The 14,984-nt window shown below is 34.0% G+C and overlaps 2 protein-coding genes across 3 annotated transcripts; both read right to left on the bottom strand.

Annotated features, from left to right (window-relative positions):
* Nucleotides 1-449: 449 nt before the first annotated feature.
* LOC131635298 (uncharacterized) lies at nucleotides 450-12,845 on the bottom strand. Of its 2 annotated transcripts, XM_058905910.1 has the most exons (18): nucleotides 12,642-12,845; nucleotides 12,466-12,562; nucleotides 12,327-12,383; nucleotides 12,192-12,247; nucleotides 10,379-10,412; nucleotides 10,027-10,114; nucleotides 9,420-9,511; nucleotides 9,021-9,095; nucleotides 8,417-8,505; nucleotides 6,679-6,808; nucleotides 5,335-5,424; nucleotides 4,560-4,625; nucleotides 4,092-4,183; nucleotides 2,040-2,105; nucleotides 1,870-1,936; nucleotides 1,369-1,457; nucleotides 1,094-1,220; nucleotides 450-895 (listed from the first exon to the last, which is right to left on the bottom strand). In XM_058905910.1, the coding sequence occupies exons 1-18, from the start codon at nucleotides 12,698-12,700 to the stop codon at nucleotides 839-841; spliced, it is 1,431 nt and encodes a 476-aa protein (XP_058761893.1). In that variant the 5' UTR covers nucleotides 12,701-12,845; the 3' UTR covers nucleotides 450-838. The 2 variants fall into 2 exon arrangements, 1 of the variants encoding a protein (XP_058761893.1); XR_009293791.1 differs by lacking the exon at nucleotides 450-895 and having other exon boundaries at nucleotides 1,105-1,220; nucleotides 1,309-1,457.
* A 90-nt stretch (nucleotides 12,846-12,935) lies between these two features.
* LOC131635299 (histone H3.2) lies at nucleotides 12,936-13,553 on the bottom strand. The gene has a single exon (XM_058905911.1). It carries the CDS (start codon nucleotides 13,457-13,459, stop codon nucleotides 13,049-13,051), a length of 411 nt encoding a protein of 136 aa, XP_058761894.1. The 5' UTR covers nucleotides 13,460-13,553; the 3' UTR covers nucleotides 12,936-13,048.
* Nucleotides 13,554-14,984: the final 1,431 nt, after the last annotated feature.

The raw sequence follows: 14,984 nt of genomic DNA, 5'->3' as shown, positions 1-14,984 counted from the left end.
GAAAGAAACTAGTGATATTATTTTGTCAGAGTAATAAAAGAGGAAATTTGTAAGAAAACATACCAATCAAGTATAAAACAAACTCCAAACTTTCTAAAGTTTACTTTTTGTTTTCATTGAATAATTAAGATATATTGACTAAATATAAACTTAATACATAATTTATTTAATAAATTTAAAAAAAAAATGGTAATAAGAATGTATAATAAGTGTGATTCTCTCTATTTGCGCCACATCAAGTTATCTTAGAAAATTCCTTAAAATATAAGAATAAAGAAATCGTAATATTTAATTCTTTTTCAAATTTTATTTCTTGGTACAAAAGATATCTGTGAACATTATTTTTCTTCCAAAAGATATCTGTGAAATGACAAAACCACTTCACTTAGCTTTTTGGTTTGAGTGATGAATAAAATACATATGCACATCTTTGAAATGTTGAACTTATATTTGGTACATGAATAATAATTGATTCTGATTCTGATGAACTTCTCTTAAGATCCTGAGTTTGAATTCTACTAAGTGCTAACAATTCTTGTGTTGGATCTGTTTATACAAAGCTCTGCTCTGATTTTAAACGAGACCCCCGCTAGTGGATAGTGGGATTTACTTAGTTTTGTTAACATTAGCTTTAATGATTTGACTTTTGTAAGTATTTTAAGTGAGATAGATACAAAAACAATTTTAATTTGAACCAAACTCATATAACTATTGTACAAGAAAAGAATCCCAAAAATGGTATGTTGGAGAGTCATATAATAGGACTAGTTAATTTGATTGTGAAGAAACACATTCCAATTACCCCTACTCTACAATCTATTCTGCCAAATGCTTGATACTAATCTTCTCCTTTGCATGACTTGCGTTTTTGCGAAACCACAAGCAAAGATGTTCCCTGAAACCAACAATATCAATCAACTTTAGGCACAAGACAGCAAATTAATGCCAAGATGAAGTTGGAGTGGTGTGAACGGCCAAACAGTCAAAAGTCAGAAGAAATCCAAGACTAAGTCAGGCTTCAAAAATGACATGCTTAATTATGGATGGAGTAGTTTATAATCAATATAAAAACAATTAAAATTCCAGCACAAACCTTTGTTCCGGCTACGATGGCACTGTACAAAGGATGAGCAGCACATGACAAAACTTCTTCAGTTAAAGGAATGAATCTATTTTGATTCTTTTGTTTTGTCGAACTGGAAAATTCTGGTATATCCTCCCTGTAAAGAAGAAAACTTGCAAATTAGGGATAAAGAAAAATTTGCATTACGTTTTGAGAATAAAATGCAGACATATATAAATGTACACCTGGTTAACTTGTGTGTTGTTCTATAGATTTCACCATCTATAACAGTTGGAATGACTTACTTGTAATCCACGTGACACGGTGAGCTGATAGTCGGGTAGAAATCTAACATATGAAGGCCGCGATTAACGGGTGACCCTGCCAAATAGATCTGAAAAATAGAAATAAGAGAGTAATGTCAAAGATGTTTTATAATTAGAGATGGACGTAGTAGTTTAAAAAATAAGGTTAAAATAAGGTTTGGATTTAAAGGATATGGGGCATTAGTGTCGGCCGACTTTTTACACCCAATGCAAAAAACCACTATTTAGTTCCATCACTTCACTGTTGTAATATATATTGATCACTTATGTGGGATGGTACAAGTAGTGGCAACTTGTATGTTTTAGAATAAGGACATGAGTAATGAGAACCAAATTCTTATTTAAACCAAATAATTGAAATTAACATTGTCACAAGCACTGTATAAGTAGAAACTGAATAACTTGCCAACATGACTAAATGTTGTTTTGCAGAGAACTTAAAGATAAAGAAGGTAAATTCCATTAATAAAGGTCTCTTACCGAACATGTCGATAACCATGAAGGTTTTCTTAAATCCGTTTGATCAAGGGAAGCATAGGAATCATTTCTAACAAAGAATGAACAGTACAAAAAATAGTTAGATGTACTCCGCAAAGCCTTTCCACAAATATCAACTAAGCAAATCTAGATGCGGCAACTAAGAAACTTACAACCAAGCTGGGGGTGGGCAATGAATATGTGTAACTTTAAAATTATGAATATCCAAAATGCCCGACCTACAATGATATTAAAGCAACAATTTAACATGCTGGATTAACATAGGTAAGGAATCATTTATTTGACACGTAAAAATCAATAAAAAGCAAAAAAATGTTTTAGATGTACTCAACCACTATTAAGTATTGACATCAAAAGAGCATTTTAATGGTAGCCATCGTTAACAACAAAAACAATATACAAGTATCTTCTCACTAGATGAGATCAGCAGCACAGATTAAATGATGTCATGCCAAATACCCTATGATGAATTAAATTCAAAGAAAAAGTGCTTCGAAAAAAAAGATAAATCAACTACCTCTAAATCCCTCTCAATGGCTGGCCTATAGTTTTACTTATTTTCTATGCATTGGACTGCCATCTTACCTATTCAACAAGTATACTCTACAAATACCTAAACTACCTAAAGATGACTCTATTTTCTTTTCTACCATAGAAGTTATTCAAACATTCGTTAATAATAGTATTCTTAATTCTATTTTGTCTTATATAACAACTTGTACATCATCACAATTGCATCCCTGCAACACTAAATATTTTTGTATTATTTCTTTACCATCCAACATTTACAGACAGGACATAATGGCTTGAAAAAAATTTACTTTTTCAAGCTAGAATGGTACTTTTTTATCACACAACATTTGTCGATTTCATCCATCATGATCGAATACTATGTTAGACACCTCCCTCTATGTCCTAGCCATTTTGGATGATGGACTTATGGCACAAGAAATGTTAGAACTATGGTATTTTATGTCTCCCAGTTTGTATCTCAAAGCTATAATTTGTCTCTAACTAAACTTGAATTCTATGTAGTCTTATTTGTTACTACTTTGATGAAAACCATGTGCTTCCAAGGTTTTCTCTATATATCTCACTTCCACTTATTTTTTTCCATGAACTCTCCACAGCTAACACTATCTCGTTCAATTCCAGAATAAGCATATACCATGGACAAAGTCTCAAAGATATGTTTATGCAAGAACATCAAAAACATATATAGAAATATAAGTCTCAAAGTTGAGCAGGGGTGCAAGCCTATAGCTTGAAACAAGAATATAAGCAACCAAATTCTTTTTCTCTAGAAACCTTCAAAAATGTTTCTAGTTACTCTATCACAAGTCTTCTATAAATTGATGAAAATCATAATTAGATTTTCTTGATATCTTTCTGCCAGTCTTAAAGGGACTTGGGTATTATGGGGTGCAAATCCCACATCAAGTAGCTTGGAATGCTCGGTGGAGTATTTAAGTGGCTTGGCTCTTCCACCTTGATAGCTAGCTCAGATGGGAGGATTATCCAAATACTTAAATACTTATCAATTGGTTACGGAGTTGTGCTGTTGTGATATGGAATTGGGTATTATGGGGGTGATCAACAAGTCCCAAATTGGGTAATAGAGGATACTCAGTGAAATATTTAGGTGCTTTTAAGGGAGGGTTCTTCATGAGATTAGATACTTCTCAGCTTCATGTAGAACATATAGCTTTCATTCTTGGTTTCTCATAAGTTTAATAACATTGATGGAGAAAGTGTATTTAGAGAGGAGGGGAAGGCTACCGACTAATATTCTCCTTCTTTAGTGGGTATTATAGATATAGATAGAGGGAAAGGAGTTGAACAAACGTTAAATCAAAACCCTCTGAAGTCCTCATCCAATTCATTTTTTAAGTATGCCCCCAAATAAAGGGGTTTTATTCTTTTACAGAGAAATATAGAACCCTCAAATTAAGGAGTTTTATTCTTTTACAGAGAAATATAGAAACCCCAAGCAAGGTGAGGGAGTATCCTTCTCCTTCCTCCTCTCTTTTCCCTCAACCAAATCCCCTCACCAACCAAACAAATTCTTAGTGCATAGTCAAATGATAGAAATTCTCCTAGCTGAAGAAAGAAATCAGGCATGCAAGAAACATACCAAGCATGACCTTAAAATGATGTCTTGCATGATAAAGGGAAAAGAAAACCAAATGCATTTGCCAACCTACCAGCCGTCTGCTATATGGAATGCTAACTGATTTGGGAAGGACGGATTAAGACCAATAGAGTGAATCTCCTTGGGAACAATTTCTGCTTGTGCCTACATAATAATAGGAATGAATGACTTAGCCTATAAATTTTTGTATGCAAAAAAATATCGCCACTTGATGAAATCCAGACATTGTATTGCAAACAAAAGCTTATTGCTGTTCAAATTAATACTTTTATTCACCCTATGGTTGTCAACCAAACACAGCAAATATGAAAAATTTATGATATACATAGAGATATGAGATTTTTAAATGCATCAAAAGCATTTCCATAAGTAATAACATCAATTTCAGCTGACACACATGCTTAATAGGCACAGAAAATTATTAAAAATTAATCTACGATGAAAAATATATAGGCATCACACAAGAAAGGAAGTATTTTTGTCCAATTTAATCTGTAAAAGCAATAGATATCAACCATACCTTCAAGGATCCAATCTTCTCTAGTAATGTTGCCAACTTCACTGATGTTAATGGTGGATGGCATATCTAAAAAGCCAAATAAATCACCATAAGATCAATAAATATTGGAAGATATATCTTATAATAACATTTGTCCAAGTCGTGTTTTGTTCAACAAAAGTATGCTGCAAGCATCAAGAGGTCACGTCACGACATTCAGCATCTATATTAATAGATTACGATTCATAAATTCATATAATAGATATTAATGCAGACATGTGATTATATGATAATATTTTTACTTTGTGAATTGCAATTTCGGAATGTAATTTTAACTATATTGGCAGAGCATTGACCCATGTTAGCTATGCTAATATCAAATATCAAACCTCTGTGAGGCTAATCTATCGCCCTCGCCTAAGAAGGTGCATGCACCTCAATAGTACCAGGCAAATTTTAATATCCTAGATCAATTGAAAACTGCAACAGGGCAATTATATTGCAAATTTACAACATTACAACAAATTTATACCTAACAAGGTAACCTTTAATCAAATAGTGTGTAGACTATATGTTTCAACAAAATCTCAATCTAGGACATTGTTACTTTTCATTAACATACTGATAACATTTTAAAATGAAAAACACGCAAAGGTTTGGCCCTTAGGCACCATGGCAAGAGGAGCAGATGCATTACGTAGGTAATTTTTGTCCAAATAGCCTCACACCTTACTTATCTTTAGATTGCTTTTCTCACAATATATTAGCAAGAAAAAACACACAGTACAGAAATAACCTCTTTGTGAGTTAGGAATGAAGTAGATGCTCTTCCACCACGTATATCCCACACATACACAATCCCATGCCTCCCAGCACCAAAAACAATCTGGAAAAGGTAGAATAACCGTTGTTCATAATTTCACCATATATACTGTTGACCGAACATAATAAACATATGCAGTTTTAAACTCATTAAAACCAAAATGATGCAATTGCAATGGTTATGTTCAATGTAGTCAAGCACGAGATCGTAAAACTAGGACCGTAGCATGGCTCGTAAGATTCTACCGAAGGGAAAATTATAATACATAGACAAATAACCTATAAATCACAACATTCTACCAATTTAATTAATAATTCATAACCATCATTACATAACTTAATAAGTTCAAAAGATATCATCTTAAGTATTCAAAAGACTTAACTGTCGTCTTCAAAAGACTAAAATCAAAAAGGCAGCTTTTGTGTATGAGAAAAGTGTGGTTTAGGGTAGATAAAGCACTGGTTTTCCACTTAAAGTAAACTAGGTTTTTAATAAAAACCCGACCCGGTTAGACAGGTCCAACCCAACAAACAAAATCCAGCACGTTTTTTTCAATGATCTTGCTTCAAAGATCTCGATCTTGAGCATGCCGGAAACGAAAACAATCTGGATGTGATCGTAGCACGCTTTGGCAGTCATGGCACGTAAGATTTTACGCTCTTACAATCTAGCACTCGATCTTGACCATGCTGATTAAGTTAGTGCAGTTTATTGAGGAGGACCAGGAACTGCGAGCTGTTTGGCTAGAATTAAAAATTAAAATTACAAAAATATTGGTCAGTTGCATATTTCGTTTACATATTACTAACTTGCATCCCATAAAATTTGGCAAAACGACTACCATGCAACTGCATTGGATTTGTATACTGCTCAGTTAGATTATTTAAGACTTTAACTGCCTAGGATATCTGATTGGGCCCTCATACAAAATTAAAGGGAGATGCTAACTTGTACCTTTAGGGTGCATGTTAAGAAACTTAATATAGAAATGTTGTCTTAAAAGTTTTGCATTCAATTACTTCAAAGTTTAAGAAAGTTTTTTTCAATATAAAATTTCTACTTTTGGATTGCTTAACATGTCCTTTAAGGCACAAAGTTAGCATGACCCGTATTAAATACTGCCAAGTCAACACCAATTCCCTAATTAGGCATTGTCTCTATGCTTAACTATGTTAAGAACCCCTCATATGCAAATGTCAAAATAAGAAACTAGAAAAGCTTTCATTGGCTCAATCCAAGAAAAAAATGAATAAATTCACATTAGTGTTCTAAGAGAATTCAAAGATTACTTGATAGACTACATAAATAATTCCGGACCTGATTTTCTGCATCTAATTGGATGCTGTTAAGGGTACCAAATGAAGCAGAAGTAAGTTCGAGGCAGGGTAGACCCTTCGCTCTTCTATCCCAAACATTAACTGTACCATGCGTATCAGAAGCAAAGATCCTGTTAAATTTGCTAGCAGATTGAGAACAGCACAGTGACAGAAATAATGATGAACTCACGTAATAAAATCATTATCAAGAGTAAAATCATACTTGGACTCAGCTATCTGATGCCATCCAGCATGTTAATAGTCTAGTGAAAATACACAACAATATCTTGAAAAAGAAAGCGCCGTGGGCCTTTCATTTGCTCTCTTTGAGGAGATCCCCTGGATCCCACGAGGACTATGACGTCACAAGTAAAGTACACCTTAAAAACATTTGAGTGAGCCTTTACTTACTCACCGTTAAGATTTGGGCATGTAATGTAAGTATTAATCAACCTAACCTCGGTGATTTTTTTACAAATATAGATATGAAAACAATTTTTTTAAAAGGACTTTTTTTTTGCACCCACAGGTGAATAGTCTTTCAAGAGCATGAGATCTGGAAATTTCTGTGACGTTGTTCTGTCATGATAAGCGCCTTGCACTTTCTATTGAAGTTATAAATCTAGATGAATTTGGAAGAATGAGCTTGATAGAACTTGAATATTATGGTGACAAAGTACCACATCGAGTTATATTGAATGCTCGGTGGAGTGTTTAAGTAGCTCGGTTCTTCTCTAGGACAGCTAACTTTCGAGGGTTCTACAAGTGTGTGTGGATGCTTAACAAATCGTATCAAATCTAGTTGTCAATGTCTCATAAATGCTACCAACGGAGGGGCTGGCCTAAAATAACACAGGTTAACTGTCGTATACCGACGTACAGCACAGTTGCATAATGATTTAGAAAGATATAGTTCTGCATGTGTAACTCATTAAGGATTCATTATGATATATATAGAAAAATGTTATCCTGATTTTCTAATACTTCCAAAACCATGAATAAGTTTCCAAAGGATGCAACTTTAAGTTCAAAGTTTGATTTTAGTCAAACACTGGTGCAAATCCTTATTTCTCACTTTCTCCTTCCTATCAACTTTATTTATTATGCTCTCATTAAATTGAAACAAACTAGAATTCACAATTCAGACTCATCCTATTTCCTTTATCTTTTTCTCCAAACTTACGGGTTGCAGAGTAGTTTGTCTTTGGATTCGCAGATACACCTGCGAGTTCCTTTATTATGGTAGCCCCAATTGAGTGGTAGCAAATGCTTTATTGGCGTCAGTATAATGCAATTGTAAGGATGGGATATTCCTCTTCTTTTGGATCGAATGAGTAGCCGCACTAGACATAACATGCATATCTTGTGTACACTTTGAAAACTAGATATAACATACATAAGTGTTACAGGCTATAGTTAATGAATTTTTGGTTAGTCACAGTGATTGATGTTTGAAAGCTAGACAACATTCGAAGATCAGCCTAATTTCCGGTTGCTTATTTTGTCAGGTTAATCATGTTGAGTAGCATGTGTCCGTTGTGTGACAATCAGTCACACAACAAAAACATTGGACAAGTATAGATCAACAGAAGCTTTTATATTAAATCTTTAGACATCTTAAATTATATTAAATCTTTAGACATCTTAAATATAAGAACAAGTTGCATTGTATTAGAAATTCATCATTCCTGATAGGTATAGGTAAAAGAAACAGCCCCTCTGAATTTAGGTTCACTAACCTTGAATCATTTGATGCAAAAGCAACATCAGATAGACCTTTGGGTATGTTGGATCCACTAACGGTGGCGGTATTTCTTGTACGTAACTCCTATATCATGACATTTTAGTATGAAAACATTACTTGGACTAGCATTTTTACTGGACTAGCAAATATTTTAAAAACACTTGTACTTAGCAATTAGCATTATCTCTCAAAATCAGAAAGATGCGGAAAATGTGATCATGTGAAAAGATAAATGATCATGTGAAAAGATCAATGTCCTATAATATTGACGGATATTTAGTTTGTACTGTGTTTCTAGGTTCATTTGTTTGGATAAGCACCTACGCTAAGAGAAATGTGATGCATAGTTTTAGGCCAGTGCACCTTACTAGGTGTTACATGTTATTTTTACAAAAAAACAAAAATTTAGAAGACAGAGCGCTACTAAATAGTAATGGCATAATGCACTAAGAAAATGATATCAACCTGAATGTGAGGGAGCAACAAGTATCAACAGTAGAAACAAAATGTTTTCGATAGAAAATAGCGGTGGCATTTTAATGTGAACAGAAGCTAGATTCTACAGGAAGTGCAATAAAAATATTATAATGGAAACTTACATCAATTGGTTCTGAGATCATATATGCAACATCAAATATGAGTAGTACATTACTTTTAATAGAGGCACAAAGAACCTGAAAAGAAAAGGGTAAAGTTTAAATTGAAGAGAAAATGAAATTTTAATATGTTTGGAACAACAAAATAATTTTCATGAATCATGAATTTGACAATTCGCATGTCTAGGTCTTGCACAAAATGCACAAGCACTTGTAGATGCCGTGGTTTCATAAAAATAATGAGAAAAATATCAAAATAGCATCTTCCACAAAATAACAATGTAAAACTAGAAGTGTATCACATATACTATGTGGTTGATAGTATTTAGATATAATAATTGATAGTACAATTTCACAATACAATACAATACAAGTAAGAAGGTAATTTAATTAACTTTAAACCTCATTCTGGTCAAGAGGATTCCATTTGACAACATCAAGTTGGTGATCAGGTGAGAGATGCAGTAAAAGTTTGCTCTCGTCTTCTTGCAAGCCTACCATCACAATAAACATAAAAGCAAGTTTAAACATAAAGCAATCACCACTACTGCATTTAAAATTCCTCCTCGTCCAATGAAAAAACAAAGAAAAAGGCTACCTAAGAAATATAATGTTAAGAATAAGAACTAAAATGGGAGCTCCCTGGTGCTTTTTTCTTACTCTCTCGTAGGCATGTAAAAAAAGTAGGAAAAATTCAAATCAGGAATATGTTCACAGTTTTGAAAGAAAATTATATTCTCATTTTTGAAACACAAACAAACCAATTGATTAAAGTTTACAATTACATATCGTTCGCTGCTTAATACACAATAGAAAGCGCCTGCATGAAATAGGAACATTGCTCATGGAACACTTAATTCTAGACTAACTCCCCAATAAATCTAAGTCAATAGTTTGGTCAAAACTCAAAAGATAAAGATTGAAATTAACACTACTGTGGACCACTCTAATAACGACTTTCACAGCGTTAGTTTACAAAACAAAGTGTAACTACTAAAGCCAAACTTACAAGTTGATTTGTTTGTCCGGCAATAAAGAGCTTCAAAGTCATGAACCGTTAAGCAACCTGATCTCGTGACAGACGCCAAGTATATTCCCTAGAGAAATTTAAAAATAGAGTGGAAAAAAAAACGGTGAAACTAGTGTATTCCACAGTGAGAAAAAAGATACTCGCGCAAAAGCATTTTGATGACTTAAAAAAGACATGCATCCAAGAAATATAATGCATTGTTAAAAAAGTATCGCAAATGAAAATAATCAGAGGATGGACATGCCTCAAACATGTGAAATTAGCATCACACTCATAAGTTAACCCAAACACGCAACAAACTTCTTCTATTATCATCTACCAATTGAATTACCTTCTTGTCAAAGTCTACAGAAGTTACACCGTTCCTGTTAACAAACAAATGTGAGACATTTTTAAAGAGAGTTCACTAGAAACAGGTAAAATAATACAATATAAATGGAACATTAGATGCCCAAGAGCTCATGTCATTGCTAACTACTACCTTGATTCTTTTCCTAGGAAGAATAAACAAATCAATTACACACACTTCTGTTATACAATATTGTCATACACTAGGAAGTATGGAGTAATATCCTTATGCCAATTTCAAGTTGGTTAAACATCAATCTTCATGTAGCCGATTAGGTTTTATTGATTACATGTTGCTCTATAGCTAAAAGTCTAAAACTGCAAATGTGTGGCTATTGTAATAACAAGTTCGTGTAAAAAGGTGCGTTACTTTTACATAGTTGTCCATACAACTAATGATATAATAATACACAAAATCCTAATTCGAGTTTCCCAATTATAAAATTAATACATTGCTGAAAAGAAATCATTAATGCATATGAAAGTTTGAAGAGAGTCATATATTAAAGGACAACAAATGTAGAAACTGAGTCTTATAATTAGGGACAAGTAGTAGTTATTTTTATTTTCTCACACTTGGTTTTAACATTTTTTAATGTGCGCTTCAAACCACCACAACTAAAGCCACTTCCATCATCACTACCACTACAAACATATCATGTCTACTGCATCACTGATACTATCTCTGCCAGCACAACTACCCTATATGTTGTTGGCAAAACAAGTTTACTCAATATGCTTCAATCTAACTTCAATTGAGAAAGGACAACTTACCCTGTTCTAAAAATGAGTTAGTAAACAAACATATTTTTTAGTGGAGTGATAGACTGGCACACTTAAAGAAACAAGGTATTACAAAGCTCAAAACATCTTTTTGAGACTTGCCCGAAATATTCTCTCAACAAGGTGAAATTTGGGAAATAAAAAGGAGCTGTCCTCCCCTTTTTGATGCATGTGTCATCGTGCACAGATATGAGAGATTGGCTGCTTCTGTTGCATTCTGAATCTGATATTCTGGCCCAGCAGTTTTTTAATACAGTGCGGAAGACTTGGCAGCAACAGAACCGATGTGTTCTTAAGAACTTTAAAAACACTCGTTTTGATCATTTAGTGGTAGCAAATTTGTCATTTGCGAATGTTGAGTATTTCAACAGGGCAAAAGGAAAAATGCCATCCATTTCTGTCATAGATAAGAGATCTCGTGCTAATTGTGGGGTGGCATTAGTAAAATAAATGTTGTTGCAGGTTCCTTAGTAAAAGGGAAACCAGGTTGAGGAATGCTAGCTAGGGACCATACTGGTGCATCCAAGTTTACTGCAACAGAGTTTGAAGTTATTTCAGTCCCTCCTGTTATGGCAGAAATGATAGGGAACAGATGGTGTCTCAATTGGGCTGAAGAGCAACATTTTAACAGTGTGATCATCAAAACTGATGCTGAAGCTGTGGTATATTGTTTGTATTATTCCACAAAGCAAGGTAAAACATCATTTTCCCGCTAAGATCGAAAGATCCTACCCAATTATTTTTGAAAGATCGAGAGGGGGTAGCGAGATCGTAAAACATAAAATCGCAACATAAAACATAAGATCCTACTAAAGAGTTCTGCACAATGTTAATGTCAGAGCTACATAGAAAATAAGAAATCTCAAACCCATGGAAAACCACAAGTCAGCTTCAATATCTCAAAAGCACCGCAGAAGTGCTTCAAAAATTTAACTTAAAATCTATCAAACAAGCTATTTACTCCTCTTTCTTTCATATTACATAAAAAAGGAAAAGCCAATCAGAATATTTACCTTCTTCTATATAAAAGATTAGCCTGAGTATGTGCATCGGTGAGAATTCGATTAATCTGTATCACAAGCCCCGAAATGACACATTAAACTAAATCATCTTAACCAAACTATACACTAAATAATCATAAATCATACATTAGAGTAGCAAATTGTCCCATTTTCCCTGCTATACAAATGCTGAAAACATCCAACCTGCACATAATTCAATAACATCATCAAAATTAAAGTAAATCAATCAAACCCTAACTACCATAAAAACAAAACCCACACAAACCTCAGAATACGAACGCATAAGCAAGTTCATCATTTCATGACGATAATTCGCCTCAAATTTCCCATTCAATTCAACTAAACTGCTCTTCCATCGAAACCTCCAGTTGCAACATGAACAAAAATCTCAATAACATTGCAATATTCATAAATTAACTACAAACTAAAAATCAAATTTACCTTAGAGGAAGCTTAACCCGTTCTCTACAAGGCTTTTTCGATACCAAATATTTCTCCATTTTTGCGAACTCTCAAAGCCAAGAAAAAATTGCAACAAAACAACACTTTCTAGAAAAGCTTAATGATTTTCCCGCCAAGTAATTGGGCCGAAATAAGCAAATTATAATTGGGCCCCAACTAACAAGCCCAGTTCATATAATTCAAAAAAATTATAATTAATATTTTATTTAAGTATATTATATAGTTGTAAAATTGTCAAATTAACCCAATGAAGAAAAAATAAACAAAGCTATGTTTTACGATGAAACAAGGAATTTCATTTGATTTAAGATAATATAGCAAGATGCGATTACATATAGAAGACGAAACCCTAAACACGATATTCGAACTAAATTACATAAATAACCCTAAGCTCTCTCGCCTCTGATCCTACGAGCGAGCTGAATGTCCTTGGGCATAATGGTAACCCTCTTGGCGTGAATGGCGCAGAGGTTAGTGTCCTCGAACAAACCAACCAAGTAGGCTTCAGCGGCTTCTTGAAGGGCTGAGACAGCGCTGCTCTGGAAGCGGAGATCAGTCTTGAAGTCCTGAGCGATTTCACGAACAAGTCTCTGGAATGGGAGCTTCCTGATGAGGAGTTCGGTACTCTTCTGGTACTTGCGGATTTCTCTGAGGGCGACGGTTCCGGGCCTGAAACGGTGGGGCTTCTTCACTCCGCCGGTGGCGGGGGCGGACTTGCGAGCGGCTTTGGTGGCGAGCTGCTTCCTTGGGGCTTTTCCTCCGGTGGATTTTCTGGCGGTTTGCTTGGTACGAGCCATTGAGATTGAGAATTGAAAAATTGATTTGAGCTTTGCGAATAAAGAAGAGGTATGAGAATAGAGAGTGTTTTATTTGATAAGAATGAAAGTAAGGTGAGGTGTATTTATAAGGTGGAGAAAATGGGGAAAAGGTGAGGCGGGAGGTTTGAAATGTGTTTTTGAAATTGGGTGGTTTTGTTGAAATTTGTTGAGGTGCTATTGTGACCGTGGATGAGAAACTTAATCAACGGGTGTGGTGTTTACTTAACTGAAGGCACGGATCGTGATCCGTGTGACATTGTAAAAGAACAAACATAGCTACCAGTAGTAGTTTTTTACGTAAAAAGAATAAAATAAAATGAAAATATATATAAGGTGTTTTTTGAATGGAGAAAGTGAAAGAGAAAATATAAAATTTAATCGTGACCACACTTAGTCATATTATTATATAAATATTAATATTATTAAAGATGTATAACAAAATTTTCTGTGACATGAAAATTTTATTATATAATTTAACATTAATTTATTATTTAGCTGTCTCTCAATATTTAAAAGAAAATGCTAACCAATGTCTTTAGGGTTATGGTTAAAACTTTAAAATAGTAACTTTATCTCGGTAATCTGCATTTAATGCATTAAAAATTAAAAATTAAAATATTAAAATTTTTATAGAATCTTTTTTTAGAAATGCTTAACCATTGTCCTGAGGGCACTGGTTAGCAAGACTCATATTTAAATACATTACAAAGGAAACCATTGAAGTTATTTTCTAAAAAATAATTTAAAAAAATATATTGATCGGTAACTAGTAGGGATGAGAATAAATAAACTAATTAACATATGTTTATGATCTAGTCTACACACGTCTAGGTCAACTCATTTTTTATTTTTGGGATAATAGCTATTTTCCCCCCTGCCATATTAGCGAGGTTTGAAAAACACCCCCGTAAAAAAAAAAATTTAGATTCCCTCCCTAACATATTCAGATTCCTACAAATTGGTCCCTCCCCCCATCCAGTCACCAGAATCTGAATTTTTTTAATAATTTTTTAAGTTGTTTTAATTAGTGACATGGAATAGTTGATGAGTTGGCACAGTAATTGAAGGTAGATGCGGTTAAAATTGTTTCACGAGTTCACAACACTCAATCCCAAACCGAAAACCCTAAAATAAATTAGGTTATCTTCTTCTTCTCCCTTCTTCAACAGCAGCAGCAGCTCGATCATCTTCTTCTTTCTACAAGCAAAACCCTCGTTCTTCCTTTGTCGTGTTCTTCCTTTGTCGTATTCCCGCCGTTGCGTTCTCACCTTCGTCTTCATGGAAGAAAGCTCAAACACAAGCATCCTCTCTAATGGAAGAACAAGACCCAAATGTGGACACGATCTCCCAATGAAAATGTTTATTTCCAAATCCAAAGCAAATCCAGGGAGAAAATACTGGAAGTGCAAGCACTGGGGGGTTAGATTCATTAGCTTTCCAATTTTCTATTTCTTCTACTTATTCTGATTTCCAGCTATTTGGAACATAACTGTATTATGTGTTT

Source organism: Vicia villosa, unplaced genomic scaffold, assembly GCF_029867415.1.
Source record: "Vicia villosa cultivar HV-30 ecotype Madison, WI unplaced genomic scaffold, Vvil1.0 ctg.001463F_1_1, whole genome shotgun sequence".
In the NCBI taxonomy this organism is placed as follows: Eukaryota; Viridiplantae; Streptophyta; class Magnoliopsida; order Fabales; family Fabaceae; genus Vicia; species Vicia villosa.
Note: the sequence above shows the minus strand (reverse complement) of the source record. Positions and strands in the feature narration are given on the sequence as shown.